Here is a 17,429-nt window from a genome sequence, read left to right as displayed (position 1 = left end):
TAAGCTGTGAGGCGGATGCAAGGAGGCTGCAAAAGGATTTAGGCACGTTAAGTGATTGGACAAGAACATGGCAGATGGTATATAATGTGGAGAAATGTGAAGTTATCCACTTTGATAGGAAAAATAGAAAAGCAGAATATCATTTAAATGGTGAGAGACTGGGAAATGTTGGTATTCAGAGGGACCTAGGTGTCCTTGTATATGAATCACAGAAAGTTAACATGCAAGTATAGCAAACAATTAGGAAAGCAAATGGTATGTTAGCCTTTATTACAAAAGGATTTGAGAATAAGAGGACAGAAGTCTCACTGTAATGATATAGGGCTTTGGTGAGACCACATCTGGAGTACTATTTACAGTTTTGGTCTCCTTGCCTAAGGAAGGATATACTTCCCTTCCTCATCTATAATAATCTTTTGATTTTGTGATAACTGCAGTATTGATGTGAAGCAATTTCACTTTGCAATGTCACTGCAGTAAAAGTGTGAATGCACTTTTATAAATATGAAAGTACACCAGGTAATTTGTATCATGCAGTGTTACTTAAGTTAAATAGCTCAGTTGTTCGTTTTCCTCCACTAGCACAAAAGATGTACCAAGTAAGAACATGGGCTGGAAATTCACCAACCTTGCGCCCGGTTTTTCGGCGATATTTCGGCGTTTTTGGCGAGAAACGGCGAACCAGGAAATTTTAGGAGTCTTAGCACCAGCGGTTTTTAAGTACCGCTGGGGTGCGGACCGCCGGCATGCAAGACTCGAAAAAGTGCTTTGGCTCGCAGCGCACCCATAGATAGAATGAAAACAAAATGCCCGGGAAAAACCTACGTTGCAGCCCTAGGTATGAAGACCTGCAAAAAAAAGTAAGTTAAAGTTTTTATTTTTTAATTCTTTTGCAGCGATTCGATAGTTAAGTGTCGTGAATGTTTTGTGATTTTTTTTCTTTTTTGTGATTTTTTTGGGGTGTTTTCCCTTGTCCTTAGGCCCAACTTGCAGCGGTATCAGCCTTGGAGAAATGTTGCAGAAAATTTGCGGTTTGCGCCACAAATCCTTGTGCCATCCCGATTTTTACTGCTGGGCGCTTTTTATCCCGAATGTTAGGCCTCAGAATCATAGTCGAGCCATAGCGGTATTTTTGGCGGAAAAATACCGCGATGACCAAAAATGTAATTTCTAGCCTATATGTTTGAATTTGAGAACTGACTAAATGTGTGTTAATGCTTAGACTATCATTTTCTGCATGGCTGTTAAATCAGCATAAAAATGACATATTCATTCTCCAAACATACTAAAACAAATACACCGCTTTCATATTAAGTGCCTTTAGAATTTCACGTTTAGGGTGAATTTCCTCATGGTTTCTCCCGTTCTGCTCCTCTAACCTCAGCAGAGGTTCGGCAAAAACTCTTTTGCATGCAAACAGGGTTTAGTTCAAACTTCTGCCAAAATTAAGGTGGCAGAGTGGAAGAAATCCCAAGAAAATTCACCTCCCCACGGACTCTACAGATGAACTTTAAAACAGCAATTGACAATGTAGGGAGGCTATCCACCATAGGAATATCATTTCCATTTCCCTTCTTGAGCATAGTAGTTAATTAGAAAAAACAAACTGATTACCATCTTTCCATTCCCTCGTAGTTGGGTTAATAATTCCAAACAGTTCATCACAGGTCACAGCTTTAGGATCAAGATCTATACAAATGGCTTTTCGTTTCTGGTTCAGATAGGTAGCTTTCAGGGATTGCATTACCTACAAAGTCAAACAAAACGCAGCCTGACTGAAAATTTATTGTAATGCTTCAAAATTTAAATATTTGTACTAGTTATTTTAATTTAAAGTTAAACGACTAATAATGCGCTGCACCAGTAAATGAATGTTTAAGCCTGGAATTTCTTCAACGTGATTTATACTACTGTTGCACTTTGAAAAAAGGGTATCATCTGATTGTGGCCTCTAGCGGGAGACTCACAGAAGTTTCTTGCCTATGCTCATTTGCATACCCATTGTTAGAGACATTGGTGTAAAACTGATGCAAGCAGCTAAGCCAACAGAAAACTTCTGTGCAGTTTTTAAAATTCTCTGTTCTGATTGCGTTCTTCAAAAGTTAACTGGGGGACAAGCAGGTAAAATAGGAACAGTGCTTGACTCTTTGAAGTCTCTCTCGAATTACTTTGCCACATATCTAATATTTTTATTTCACTTGGACAGAATTATGAATACTCAAGTACCATCTGTGCCCAGAGGGCAGCAGCGCATAGTACCAAGCCAGTGAAGAATGCGTAACTTAATTCAGTTAGACCTGCAAGCCCTCCTAGGAGACACTGAAGGTAAGATGGATAGAGTACCAAGTCATCCAGAATTATCACATGGAGGGAGGTGGCACTGGTTCTCACCCCCAGTACTGCAGAACAGTGCTGCAAGAAGCTCCACATCCTCAGCAGGTCAGGCAAGGTAACATAATGCACACCTTACTGTTTTCTTCCTTGCCTGACATGGGCTCCAACTTGGCATCCAGCTCCCCACACAGCAATTCCTTCCACACACATTGAAATGCATCCGAGATGTTTCTGATAAATGTTATTGGGGTTACAGTTATATCATAATATCACTTAATATGTTATTCCACAATAGAATCTGTTTTGAGGCTTCGTGCAAGGCCTTAAAAAGAATGCATGATGAGCTGTATATATGAGTGTTACCTTAGACCCTGGGCCACCCTTGAATTACAAACTTCAAACATCCAAAACCGACTGCTGGTAAGTCCTTGATGATTGATTAAGGCAATGCCCTGAGACATCAACAATCTCCAATCAGTGACTGAATGCAAATCACTGGCTTTTGGATTTTCTGTGACAGAATAATTAGCTGAAGAGACAGCAGCCTGAGTGAAAAATCACAATGGGGATCTGATATGTCCAGGGAAGACAGGAACTAAATACTACTTAGGTAATTAACTCCTATTTTTCTGGGCATTTTAGATCTTAATCTCCCAGAGTAAAACTTTAGGGAAAGGGGTGATCTCGATGCTCAGCATAAAATGCACTGCCTCTAAGGCACTGCTTTGCAGGGGTGGTGGGGTGAGGGGGTGGGGAACAAATTTTGAACATATATTGAACATGACTGGTCAGCACTGACTGGCAAGAACATAAGAATTAGGAACAGGACTGGGCCATCTAGCCCCTCGAGCCTGCTCCGCCACTCAACAAGATCATGGCTGATCTGGTCATGGACTCAGCTCCACTTACCTGCCCGCTCCCCATAACCCCTTAATTCCCTTATTGGTTAAAAATCTATCTATCAGTGATTTGAATACATTCAATGAGTTAGCCTCAGCTGCTTCCCTGGGCAGAGAATTCCACAGATTCACAACCCTCTGGGAGAAGAAATTCCTTCTCAACTCAGTTTTAAATTGGCTCCCCCGTATTTTGAGGCTGTGCCCCCTGGTTCTAGTCTCCCCGACCAGTGGAAACAACCTCTCTGCCTCTATCTTGTCTATCCCTTTCATTATTTTAAATGTTTCTATAAGATCACCCCTCATCCTTCTGAACTCCAACGAGTAAAGACCCAGTCTACTCAATCTATCATCATAAGGTAACCCCCTCATCTCCGGAATCAGCCTAGTGAATCGTCTCTGTACCCCCTCCAAAGCTAGTATATCCTTCCTTAAGTAAGGTGACCAAAACTGCACGCAGTACTCCAGGTGTGGCCTCACCAATACCCTGTACAGTTGCAGCAGGACCTGCCTGCTTTTGTACTCCATCCCTCTCACAATGAAGGCCAACATTCCATTCGCCTTCCTGATTACCTGCTGCACCTGCAAACTAACTTTTTGGGATTCATGCGCAAGGACCCCCAGGTCCCTCTGCACCGCAGCATGTTGTAATTTCTCCCCATTCAAATAATATTCCCTTTTACTGTTTTTTTTTCCAAGGTAGATGACCTCACATTTTCCGACATTGTATTCCATCTGCAAACCTTAGCCCATTCGCTTAACCTATCTAAATCTCTTTGCAGCCTCTCTGTGCCCTCTACACAACCCGCTTTCCCACTAATCTTTGTGTCATCTGTAAATTTTAGTTACACTACACTCTGTCCCCTCTTCCAGGTCATCTATGTATATTGTAAACAGTTGTGGTCCCAGCACCGATCCCTGTGGCACACCACTAACCACCGATTTCCAACCCGAAAAGGACCCATTTATCCCGACTCTCTGCTTTCTGTTAGCCAGCCAATTCTCTATCCATGCTAATACATTTCCTCTGACTCCGCGTACCTTTATCTTTTGCAGTAACCTTTTGTGTGGCACCTTATCGAATGCCTTTTGAAAATCTAAATACACCACATCCATCGGTACACCTCTATCCACCATGCTCGTTATATCCTCAAAGAATTCCAGTAAATTAGTTAAACATGATTTCCCCTTCATGAATCCATGTTGCGTCTTCTTGATTGCATGATTCCTATCTAGATGTCCCGCTATTTCTTCCTTAATGATCGCTTCTAGCATTTTCCCCACTACAGATGTTAAATTAACCGGCCTATAGTTACCTACCTTTTGTCTGCCCCCTTTTGTAAACAGAGGCGTTACATTAGCTGCTTTCCAATCCGATGGTACCTCCCCAGAGTCCAGAGAATTTTGGTAGATTATAACGAATGCATCTGCTATAAATTCCACCATCTCTTTTAATACCCTGGGATGCATTTCATCAGGACCAGGGGACTTGTCTACCTTGAGATCCATTAGCCTGTCCCGCACTACCCCACTAGTGATAGTGATTGTCTCAAGGTCCTCTCTTCCCACATTCCCGTGACCAGCAATTTTTGGCATGGTTTTTGTGTCTTCCACTGTGACGACCGAAGTAAAATAATTGTTTAAGGTCTCAGCCACTTCCACATTTCCCATTATTAAATCCCCCTTCTCATCTTCTAAGGGACCAACATTTACTTTAGTCACTCTTTTCCGTTTTATATATCGGTAAAAGCTTATACTATCTGTTTTTATGTTTTGCGCAAGTTTACTTTCGTAATCTATCTTTCCTTTCTTTATTGTTTTCTTAGTCATTCTTTGCTGTCATTTAAAATTTTCCCAATCTTCTAGTTTCCCACTAGTTGGCCACCTTATACGCATTGGTTTTTAATTTGATACTCTCCTTTATTTCCTTGGTTATCCACGGCTGGTTATCCCTTCTCTTACCGCCCTTCTTTTTCACTGGAATATATTTTTGTTGAGCACTATGAAAGAGTTCCTTAAAAGTCTTCCACTGTTCCTCAATTGTGCCACCGTTTAGTCTGTGTTCCCAGTTTACTTTAGCCAACTCTGCCCTCATTCCACTGTAGTCCCCTTTGTTTAAGCATAATACGCACGTTTGAGACACTACTTCCTCACCCTCAACCTGTATTACGAATTCAACCATACTATGATCACTCATTCCGAGAGGATCTTTTACTAGGAGATCGTTTATTATTCTTGTCTCATTACACAGGACCAGATCTAAGATAGCTTGCTCCCTTGTAGGTTCTGTAACATACTGTTCTAAGAAACAATCCCATATGCTTCTATGAATTCCTCCTCCAGGCTACCCCATGCAATTTGATTTGACCAATCGATATGTAGATTAAAATCCCCCATGATTACTGCCGTTCCTTTTTCACATGCCTCCATTATTCCCTTGATTATTGTCCACCCCACCGTGAAGTTATTATTTGGGGGCCTATAAACTACGCCCACCAGTGACTTTTTCCCCTTACTATCTCCAATCTCCACCCACAATGATTCAATATTTTGTTCATTGGAGCCAATATCGACTCTCACAACTGCCTTGATATCATCCTTTATCAACAGAGCTATCCCACCTCCTTTCCCTTCTTGTCTATCTTTTCAAATTGTTAGATACCCCCTGTATGTTTAATTCCCAGTCTTGGCCACCCTGCAACCACATTTCTGTAATGGCCACCAAATCATACCCATTTGTAATGATTTGTGCCGTCAACTCATTTACTTTGTTTCGAATGCTGCATGCGTTTAGGTAAAGTGTTTTAATACTAGTTTTTAAACCATGATTTTTAGTTTTGACCCCTCCTGCAGCCCTTTTATATTCAGTGGCCCTTTTTGTTTTTTGCCTTGGGTTTCTCTGCCCTCCACTTTTACTCATCTCCTTTCTGTCTTTTGCTTTTGTCTCTATTTAAAAAAGGAGGCAGACAAAAAGCAGGAAACTATAGACCAATTAGCCTAACATCTGTCCTTGGGAAAATGCTGGAGTCCATTATCAAGGAAGCAGTAGCAGGACATTTGGAAAAGCATAATACGGTCAAGCAAAGTCAGCATGGTTTTATGAAAGGGAAATCATGTTTGACAAATTTGCTAGAGTTCTTTGAGGAACGGCCGCAACCGAGACTCCAGGATGGTATGTTGCCTCCCTGGTGCAAGAGTCAAGGATGTCTCAGAGCGGATGCAGGACATTCTAAAAAGGGAGGGAGAACAGCCAGTTGTCGTGGTGCACATTGGTAGCAACGACATAGGTAAAAAAAAAAGGGATGAGGTCCTACGAAACGAATTTAAGGAGCTAGGAGCTAAATTAAAAAGTAGGACCTCAAAAGTAGTAATCTCGGGATTGCTACCAGTGCCACGTGCTAGTCAGAGTAGGAATCGCAGGATAGTGCAGATGAATATATGGCTTGAGCAGTGGTGCAGCAGGGAGGGATTCAAATTCCTGGGGCATTGGAACGGGTTCTGAGGTAGGTGGGACCAGTACAAACCGGACGGTCTGCACCTGGGCAGGACCGGAACCAATGTCCGAGGCGGAGTGTTTGCTAGTGCTGTTGGGGAGGAGTTAAACTAATATGGCAGGGGGATGGGAACCAATGCAGGGAGACAGAGGGAAACAAAAAGGAGACAAAAGCAAAAGACAGAAAGGAGATGAGGAAAAGTGGAGGGCAGAGAAACCCAAGGCAAAGAACAAAAAGGGCCACTGTACAGCAAAATTCTAAAAGGACAAAGGGTGTTAAAAAAACAAGCCTGAAGGCTTTGTGGATAAATGCAAGGAGTATCCATAATAAGATGGATGAATTAACTGTGCAAATAGATGTTAACAAATATGATGTGATTGGGATTACAGAGACGTGGCTCCAGGATGATCAGGGCTGGGAACTCAACATCCAGGGGTAATCAACATTCAGGATAGATAGAATAAAAGGAAAAGGAGGTGGGGTAGCATTGCTGGTTAAAGAGGAGATTAATGCAACAGTTAGGAAGGACATTAGCTTGGATGATGTGGAATCTATATGGGTAGAGCTGCAGAACACCAAAGGGCAAAAAACGTGAGTGGGAGTTGTGTACAGACGTTCAAACAGTAGTAGTGATGTTGGGGAGGGCATCAAACAGGAAATTAGGGGTGCATGCAATAAGGGTGCAGCAGTTATAATGGGTGACTTTAATATGCACATAGATTGGGCTAACCAAACTGGAAGCAATATGGTGGAGGAGGATTTCCTGGAGTGCATAAGGGACGGTTTTCTAGACCAATATGTCGAGGAACCAATTAGGGGGGAGGCCATCTTAGACTGGGTGTTGTGTAATGAGAGAGGATTAATTAGCAATCTCGTTGTGCGAGGCCCCTTGGGGAAGAGTGACCATAATATGGTGGAATTCTGCATTAGGATGGAGAATGAAACAGTTAATTCTGAGACCATGGTCCAGAACTTAAAGAAAGGTAACTTTGAAGGTATGAGGCGTGAATTGGTTAGGATAGATTGGCGAATGATACTAAAGGGGTTGACTGTGGATGGGCAATGGCAGACATTTAGAGACTGCATGGATGAACTACAACAATTGTACATTCCTGTCTGTCGTAAAAATAAAAAAGGGAAGATGGCTCAACCGTGGTTATCAAGGGAAATCAGGGATAGTATTAAAGCCAAGGAAGTGGCATACAAATTGGCCAGAAATAGCAGCGAACCCGGGGACTGGGAGAAATTTAGAACTCAGCAGAGGAGGACAAAGGGTTTGATTAGGGCAGGGAAAATGGAGTACGAGAAGAAGCTTGCAGGGAACATTAAGACGGATTGCAAAAGTTTCTATAGATATGTAAAGAGAAAAAGGTTAGTAAAGACAAACGTAGGTCCCCTGCAGTCAGAATCAGGGGACGTCATAACGGGGAACAAAGAAATGGCGGACCAATTGAACAAGTACTTTGGTTCGGTATTCACTAAGGAGGACATACACAACCTTCCGGATATAAAAGGGGTCAGAGGGTCTAGTTAGGAGGAGGAACTGAGGGAAATCCTTATTAGTCGGGAAATTGTGTTGGGGAAATTGATGGGATTGAAGGCCGATAAATCCCCATGGCCTGATGGACTGCATCCCAGAGTACGTAAGGAGGTGGCCTTGGAAATAGCAGATGCATTGACAGTCATTTTCCAACATTCCATTGACTCTGGATCAGTTCCTATCGAGTGGAGGGTAGCCAATGTAACCCCACTTTTTAAAAAAGGAGGGAGAGAGAAAACAGGGAATTTTTGACCGGTCAGCCTGACATCGGTAGTGGGTAAAATGATGGAATCAATTATTAAGGATGTCATCGCAGCGCATTTGGAAAGAGGTGACATAATAGGTCCAAGTCAGCATGGATTTGTGAAAGGGAAATCATGCTTGACAAATCTTCTGGAATTTTTTGAGGATGTTTCCAGTAGAGTGGACAAGGGAGAACCAGTTGATGTGGTATATTTGGACTTTCAGAAGGCTTTCAACAAGGTCCCACACAAGAGATTAATGTGCAAAGTTAAAGCACATAGGATTGGGGGTAGTGTGCTGACATGGATTGAGAACTGGTTGTCAGACAGGAAGCAAAGAGTAGGAGTAAATGGGTACTTTTCAGAATGGCAGGCAGTGACTAGTGGGGTACCGCAAGGTTCTGTGCTGGGGCCCCAGCTGTTTACACTGTACATTAATGATTTAGACGAGGGGGTTAAATGTCGTATCTCCAAATTTGCGGATGATACTAAGTTGGGTGGCAATGTGAGCTGCGAGGAGGATGCTATGAGGCTGCAGAGTGACTTGGATAGGTTAGGTGAGTGGGCAAATGCATGGCAGATGAAGTATAATGTGGATAAATGTGAGGTTATCCACTTTGGTGGTAAAAACAGAGAGACAGACTATTATCTGAATGGTGACAAATTAGGAAAAGGGGAGGTGCAACGAGACCTGGGTGTCATGGTACATCAGTCATTGAAGGTTGGCATGCAGGTACAGCAGGCGGTTAAGAAAGCAAATGGCATTTTGGCCTTCATAGCGAGGGGATTTGAGTACAGGGGCAGGGAGGTGTTGCTACAGTTGTACAGGGCCTTGGTCAGGCCACACCTGGAGTATTGTGTACAGTTTTGGTCTCCGAACCTGAGGAAGGACATTCTTGCTATTGAGGGAGTGCAGCGAAGGTTCACCAGACTGATTCCCGGGATGGCGGGACTGACCTATCAAGAAAGAGTGGATCAACTGGGCTTGTATTCACTGGAGTTCAGAAGAATGAGAGGGGACCTCATAGAAATGTTTAAAATTCTGATGGGTTTAGACAGGTTAGATGCAGGAAGAATGTTCCCAATGTTGGGGAAGTCCTGAACCAGGGGTCACAGTCTAAGGATAAGGGGTAAGCCATTTAGGACCGAGATGAGGAGAAACTTCTTCACCCAGAGAGTGGTGAACCTGTGGAATTCTCTACCACAGAAAGTTGTTGAGGCCAATTCACTAAATATATTCAAAAAGGAGTTAGATGAAGTCCTTACTACTAGGGGGATCAAGGGGTATGGCGAGAAAGCAGGAATGGGGTACTGAAGTTGCATGTTCAGCCATGAACTCATTGAATGGCGGTGCAGGCTAGAAGGGCCGAATGGCCTACTCCTGCATCTATTTTCCCTCATGAGCGTCCAACAATTTGAACAGCTGTGGCCGCACAAAAGCAACAGACCAAAACTCACAAGGATCGACACCAAACTAAGGATCTATACCAAAGAAATCATCCCAGTCCTTGGCAGCGCCATGCTCTCCGTCACACACAAAGGGACGGTGAACCGACTTACCCTGCGGATTGTCCCCGGAGATCTCCCAGCACTGTTGGGGAGAAGCTGGCTGGCAAAACTAAATTGGAAATGGGATGATGTTCACGCCACGTAGTCAGAGGAACGGACCTCCTGCTCAACAGTTCTAAGTCGTTTTGAACATCTCTTTCAGCCAGGTGTGGGCACCTTCAAATGGGCTAAAGTTAAAATCTACAACACACAGGATGCCAGACTGGTCCATCACAAGGCTAGAGCTGTGCCTTATGTGATGAGGGAAAAGATTGAACACGAACTGGACTGACTTCTGCAGGAAGGCATTTTCTCACCCATGGAATTTAGCGACTGGGCAAGTCCCATCGTCCCCGCCATGAAGCCTGATGGATCCATACGAATCTGTGGTGATTACAAGTCTACCATAAACAGAGTCTCCCTACAGGACCAATACTCGCTGCCCAGAGCGGAGGACCTATTTGCCACATTGGCTGGAGGAAAACTTTTCTCGAAACTAGATCTCACATCTGCGTATATGACGTAAGAACTGACCGAAGAGTCTAAGCTACTCACCACCATCAACACATATTGAGGCCTTTTTATGTACAATCGATGCCCATTCGGCATCAGGTCGGCAGCTGCTATATTCCAGCGCAACATGGAGAGTCTGCTCAAGTCCATCCCAGGGACAGTTGTGTTTCAAGATGACATACTCATCACGGGCAGGGACACCGACTCCCATCTCTGCAATTTGGAGGAAGTACTAAGTCGATTGGATCAGGTAGGCCTTGGAGTTAAGAAATCCAAGTGTCTGTTTCTCGCGCCCGAGGTTGAATTTTTGGGCAGAAGGTTTGCCGCTGATGGAATTCGCCCAACAGAATCAAAAACCGAAGCAATTCGTCTGGCACCCAGGCCCCGGAATGTCTCGGAACTGCGTGCCTTTCTCCGGCTACTAAATTACTTTGGGAACTTTATGCAGAACTTGAGCACGCTGCTGGAGCCTCTCCACGTGCTACTCAGAAAGGGGTGTGATTGGTTTTGGCGGGGACGCCCAGGAACGCGTCTTCAATAAGGCACGCAACCTTCTATGTTCCAACAGTGTTTGACCCAGATAAAAAGCTAGTTCTTACATCTGATGCATCAGCATACGGGGTTGGGTGCATGTCAATGATGCGGGTAAATTACAACCCATTGCTTATGCCTCCAGGTCACTTTCGCGGGCGGAGCGCGGGTACGGTATGATTGAGAAGGAGGCGCTCGCGTGCGTGTACGGCGTCAAAAAGATGCACCAATACCTTTTTTGGGCCAAGTTCGCGTTAGAACCCCTCACGTCCCTGCTATCTGAGTGCAAGGCAATAAATGCCAACGCCTTGGCGCGCATTCAGCGGTGGGCACTCATGCTGGCGTCTTACGACTACACAATAAGGCACAGACCAGGCACAGACAACTGTGCCTGGTCTGTGCCTTATTGTGTAGCCTTAGCAGGCTAATCCTGGCGACCACTGAAGAGTCCGACGAACAGGACTGGGAGATGGTCATGGCAATCAATGCCTTTGAATCCATAGGTTCGCCCATGACGGCTCACCAAATCAGAGCCTGGACGAACAGCGAACCCATGTTATCCTTAGTCAAAAGATGTGTTTTAACTGGTGACAGGGCAGAGGCCCATGATGCCTGCTCTGAGGTGATCAAACCTTTCCATAGGCGCATGCATGAACTATCACTACAGGCAGACTGCCTGATGTGGGGCAGCCGAGTTGTTATGCCCTTGCGAGGCAGAGAGGTGTTTGTCCGGGAGCTCCACCGTGAGCACCCGGGGATTGTCCTTAAGAAGGCCATAGCCAGATCCCACGTCTGGTGGCCTGGCATTGACGCGGATTTGGAGCTCTGCGTCCGGCGGTGCACCATTTGTGCCCAACTCAGTAATGCCCCCAGGGAGGCCCCCCTAAGCCCCTGGCCCTGGTCCACCAAACCGTGGTCGCGGGTACATGTAGACTATGCGGCCCATTCATGGGCAAAATGTTCCTCATAGTCGTCGATGCATTTTCAAAGTAGATCGAGTGCACCATTTTAAACTCGAGCACCACCTCCACCACTGTGGAGAGCCTTAGAACCATGTTTGCAACGCACGGAATTCCTGACATATTGGTCAGTAATAATGGTCCGTGCTTCACCAGCGCAGAATTTCAAGATTTTATAGTTGACCACGGCATAAATCACATTAAGACGGCACCGTTCAAGTCGGCCTCCAATGGCAAGGCGGAGCGAGCAGTGCAAATCGTTAAACAAGGCATACTAAAAATCCAAGGTCCCATGCTGCAGAGCCGCCTGTTGCGACTGCTGCTGGCATACAGATCTCGTCCGCATTCATTGACTGGGGTTTCCCCCGCGCAACTACTGATGAAGCGGACCTTAAAGACTAGGCTCTCGTTAATCCTCCCAGATATGCATGAAATTGTTGCGGCAAAGCGCCGGAAGCTAACTGAGTACCATGGCCAAAATTCGAGGGGGAGGTGGAATGAGAAAGGGGACAAAGTGTTTGTGCTAAACTATGGCAGGGGTCCCAAATGGCTTGCAGGGACAGTAACAGGCAAGGAAGGAAACAGGCTACTGGTTGTACAAATGAACAATGGCCAAATCTGCCAGAGGCATGTAGACCAAGTAAAAAGTAGGTTCACCAACAACACTGCAGAACCAGAAGCAGACTACAATGTGGAACTCACAACACACCTGGTGAACAGACAGAGGGAACAAACTGAGGAAAGGGCAGTCTCAACAGACAACCCAGGCGAGATATCAGCAATCACACCGAAAGAAAAACAGGCACCAAGGCAAACAACTGAACCACAACTAAGACGTTCCATGCGAGAGCGTAGACCACCTGAGAGACTGAATCTATAAAGACAATAAGACCTTGGGGGAGGGTGATGTCATGTATCTCACACTACTGTATATAACTGTATCTTACCATGCTATACATGACTGTAACTAGATATGACCTGGAACCACAAGCATACTTTACCACCAGGGGTGCACTTGCAGGAGACACTGCATACCTGTTCCACATAGGTATATAAAGGCAGGTCTCAGGCAAGTGTGGCACTCGAGAGCTGTGAAATAAAGGTGCAGGTCCAGAGTGACCTTGACTTCAGCATGTGCCTCGTGTAAGTCTGTACTGCAGGGTCAGGACTTTACACCTGCCATCCCTGTTGACCTCAGAGTCTTCCTCTTCATGCTTTGGGCTCCCCATTGGATGGTAAAGTTAGCGCCGTACACCAACTGTACTGTGTGCAATGTATGTACCTGTGAGTATGCTCACAGGTTTTTAGAATTGTGAGTGGCTTAGCCAGTCACGTGATGTTCACAAGACTCAATAAAACCCCAGTCAGTTGCGTTTAGGGAATCCACGATGAAGCATGCGGTTGTGAGCCTAGTAGATGAACTGGTAATGTGTAGTGTGATTGTTAAACCTTTGCTAATGAACCAACTAGTTCTTAATAGCAATCCGTTGCTATGAATTCTTAAGCAAAGAACCCATGAAGCAAATACATTGCACTGTGTATATCTTCGGATCAGTCCAGACAGTAGAACCTCTAATATAAAAACAGAAAATGCTGGAAATCTCAGCAGGTCAAGCAGCATCTGTGGAGAGAAACCGCATTTTCTGTTTTTATTTCAGATTCCAGAATCTGCAGTATTTTGCTTTGGTATCAGTCGAAACTCTATTTCAGCAGCTTGATTCCACCACAGAAGTTAGGTTGCACAGTGGTATCATCAGTCACATCTGGAGCAGATAACCTTTCTCCCCGGGTAGATGGACATAGTAGAATAGTTGTTATGTTACTGGACTCATAATCTAGAGGCCTAGACTAATAATCTAGAAAACATGATTTGAAGTCCCACCATGACAGTTCAAGAATTTGAATTAAATAAAAAAATATATAAAAATCTGGAAATAAAAATCTGGTATCATAAAAAGTGATTGTTGTAAAAATCCATCTACTTCAAAAATGCCCTTTAGCAAAGGAAATTTGCCATCTTTACCTGGTCTGGCCTGTATACAACTTCAGCACCATACCAATGTGGTTGACTCTTAATTACCCACTGAAATAGCTTTTCAAACCACTCCGTTGTATCAAACCGTTACAAAGCTGATTCAAGCAGTTCAAGATTAATGCTCACGACCACCTTCTCAAGAGCAACTATGGATGCGCAATAAATGCCAGCCTTGCCCACATCCCAAGAATTAATTTTTTAAAAGCCCTCCTCAAAATCTATTGTGGTCGAATATTGGGGGGATGGAGGACTGGTAAAGGATAAAATCATCACAGTAGTTGTCCAAGAATTGGACACACATTTGCATGTAGACCAGCTGCAATGTTGAATGAGTGGTAGCCCTTGCAGTTGACATCAATGCCAGAGTCTTCCATAGAAGCCCACAGGGCATTGTGGGTGCAACTGACTATGCCCTGCACCAGGGGAAGCCTGCTATCTTAGCAAATCCCAGAGACCTATCTTGCTGCTTGCGGATATCTATGGGGAACTGAATGAAGTCATTAGTCTTGGCAAACAGTGCATCCATAACCTGTGCAATGAAGACATGGACTGCACCTTGGCTAATGTTCATGATGTTGCCTGTTGCAGCCTGGAACAAGCCTGTTGAGGGCAGTTATCACTTTTGCTGCCAGAGGCTAAGCTCCATGTGCTGTGGCAGTGGGCTGCTGTTCCTGCTGCAGGAAGTGACACAACTCCGAGACTGCCACTCTGGAGAAGCGCAACTTCCTTAACCACTGTTCTTCATAAAACTGCAAGTACAAGATTTGGGTTTTGAAAACTTGGATTGGGTATGGAGACCTTCTCACTCTCTTCCTTGTTCCTTGTCTCCACACCCATCTATAGCTTCAGCTTTATGTGATGTTTCCTCCTCCTTCAGACACAGTAGTACTCCATACACCACTCCCATGATACCAACCTGACCGCTGACAGAAACCCCTTATCAGTGCACTCGATGTGGAGGCAGTCTCAGCAATAGCAATAGGTGCAGAAATCCAAAAGAACCACTATCTCCGACTATCAAATAGCAAGCAAAATACCTTCCAGTGATTTACATTACAACAGATAAGGATCTCTTTAAATAGCGCTCAAAATGCAATCTTCCCGACTTGCAAAGACCACTGATTGTGGGCTTGTTCAAGAAATAACATCAGCAATGGCTTGGGAGTCCTGCAAGCAGCACAAGAAGCTTATTTGTATATTATTATGAGGCTCATTATGCTTCAGGGCGGGAAAACTGGATACCTATTTCAAGGTTAGACTAAAGATTGCATCGGGTGGGTCTCTCACAAGATCTTGGCAAGATGCAAGTCTTGCTGATTTTCGTGCTGCTGTCACCCTGCTCTCACCAGGATAGGGAGGACAACAGATGAAAAGGGTGCTAATTCAGTACCATATCCATTGCACTACTGTATCCATTATATCCATGCGTTGATCCTGAAGCAGCACTTCAGACACTGGTGATGATGATTCTTAATGTTCACTGGACAGCATTGTCAATGTTCTGTCAAACATATCATCATCATAGGCAGTCCCTCGAAATCGAGAAAGACTTGCTTCCACTCTTAAAATGAGTCCTTAGGTGGCTGAACAGTCCAATACGAGAACCACAGTCTCTGTCACAGGTGGGACAGACAGTCGTTGAGGGTAAGGGAGGGTGGGACAGATTTGCCGCACGCTCTTTCCGCTGCCTGCGCTTGATTTCTGCATGCTCTCGGCAATGAGACTCGAGGTGCTCAGCGCCCTCCCGGATGCACATCCTCCACTTAGGGCAGTCTTTGGCCAGGGACTCCCAGGTGTCGGTGGGGATGTAGGACTTTATCAGGGAAGCTTTGAGAGTGTCCTTGTAACATTTCCTCTGCCCATCTTTGGTTCATTTGCCGTGAAGGAGTTCCGAGTAGAGCGCTGGCTTTCGAAGTCTCATGTCTGGCATGTGGACAATGTAGCCTGCCCAGTGGAGCTGATCAAGTGTGGTCAGTGCTTCAATGCTGGGGATGTTGGCCTGGTCGAGAATGCTAATGTTGGTGCGTCAGTCCTCCCAGAGGATTTCTAGGATCTTGCGGAGACATCGTTGGTGGTATTTCTCCATCGACTTGAGGTGTCTACTGCACATAGTCTATGCCTCTGAGCCATACAGGAGGGCGGGTATTACTACAGCCCTGTAGACCATGAGCTTGGTGGTAGATTTAAGGGCCAGGACTTCGAACACTCTTTTCCTCAAGCGCACTGCAGGCGGTGTTGAATCTCGTCATCAATGTCTGCTCTTGTTGATAAAAGGCTCCCAAGGTATGGGAAATGGTCCACATTGTCTAGGGCCGCGCCGTGGATCTTGATGACTGGGGGGGCAGTGCTGTGCGGCGAGGACAGGCTGGTGGAGGATCTTTGTCTTACGGATGTTTAGTGTAAGGCCCATGCTTTCGTACGCCTCAGTAAATATGTCAACTATGTCCTGGAGTTCAGCCTCTGTATGTGCGCAGATGCAGGCATCGTCCGCGTACTGTAGCTCGATGACAGAGGTTGGACCTGGCCTGGAGACGGCGAAGGTTGAACAGGTTCCCACTGGTTCTGTAGTTTAGTTCCACTCCGGCGGGGAGCTTGTTGACTGTGAGGTGGAGCATGGCAGTGAGGAAGATTGAGAAGAGGGTTGGGGCAATGATGCAGTCCTATTTGACCCCGGTCCGGACGTCGATTGGGTCTGTAATGCATCCGTTGGTAAGGATCACGGCCTGCATGTCATCGTGGAGCAGGTGGAGGATGTTGACGCACTTTTGGAGGCATCCGAAACGGAGGAGGATGTTCCATAGACCCTTGCGGTTGACAGTGTCAAAGGCCTTTGTAAGGTTGAAGAAGGCCATGTATAAGGGCTGGCGCTGTTCCCTGCATTTTTCCTGCAGCTGTTGCGCTGCAAAAATCATGTCCGTATGTCCTGTAGGGGACAAAATCCGAACTGTGACTCCGGGAGGAGCTCCTCGGCCACAGGGAGAAGACGGTTGGGGAGGACTCTAGCAATAACTTTCCCAGTGGCTGATAGCAGGGAGATTCCTCTGTAGTTGCCGCAGTATGACTTGTCCCCTTTTTTAAAGATGGTCATGATCACTGCATCTCTCAGATCTCCAGGCATGTTCTCCTCCCTCCAGATGAGAGAGATGAGGTCATGTATTCACGCCAACAGTGCCTTTCCGCCATACTTTAGTGCCTCAGCAGGGATTCCATATGCTCCCATAGCCTTGTTGTTCTTAAGCTGTCTTATGGCTTTTTCTACCTCGTGCAGTGTTGGGGTTTTACTGAGTTGGTGGCGGGTAGCATGTTGCGGGATAAAGCAGTATATGGAAGACACACA

At 45.3% G+C, this 17,429-nt stretch overlaps 1 protein-coding gene across 1 annotated transcript in view; it reads right to left on the bottom strand.

The window, feature by feature from the left end:
* Positions 1-17,429, bottom strand: part of LOC139226779 (dynein axonemal heavy chain 17-like) — a 1,002,254-nt gene that overhangs the window by 319,828 nt on the left and 664,997 nt on the right. The window contains exon 42 of the mRNA XM_070857781.1: positions 1,615-1,747. Within this exon, the coding sequence (XP_070713882.1) occupies positions 1,615-1,747 (133 nt within the window). The remainder of the gene's footprint in view (positions 1-1,614; positions 1,748-17,429) is intronic.

This window comes from Pristiophorus japonicus, chromosome 16 (assembly GCF_044704955.1).
Source record: "Pristiophorus japonicus isolate sPriJap1 chromosome 16, sPriJap1.hap1, whole genome shotgun sequence".
NCBI classification, from domain to species: domain Eukaryota; kingdom Metazoa; phylum Chordata; class Chondrichthyes; family Pristiophoridae; genus Pristiophorus; species Pristiophorus japonicus.
The sequence above is the reverse complement of the archived record's forward strand: the minus strand, read 5'-3'. Positions and strand labels throughout refer to the sequence as shown.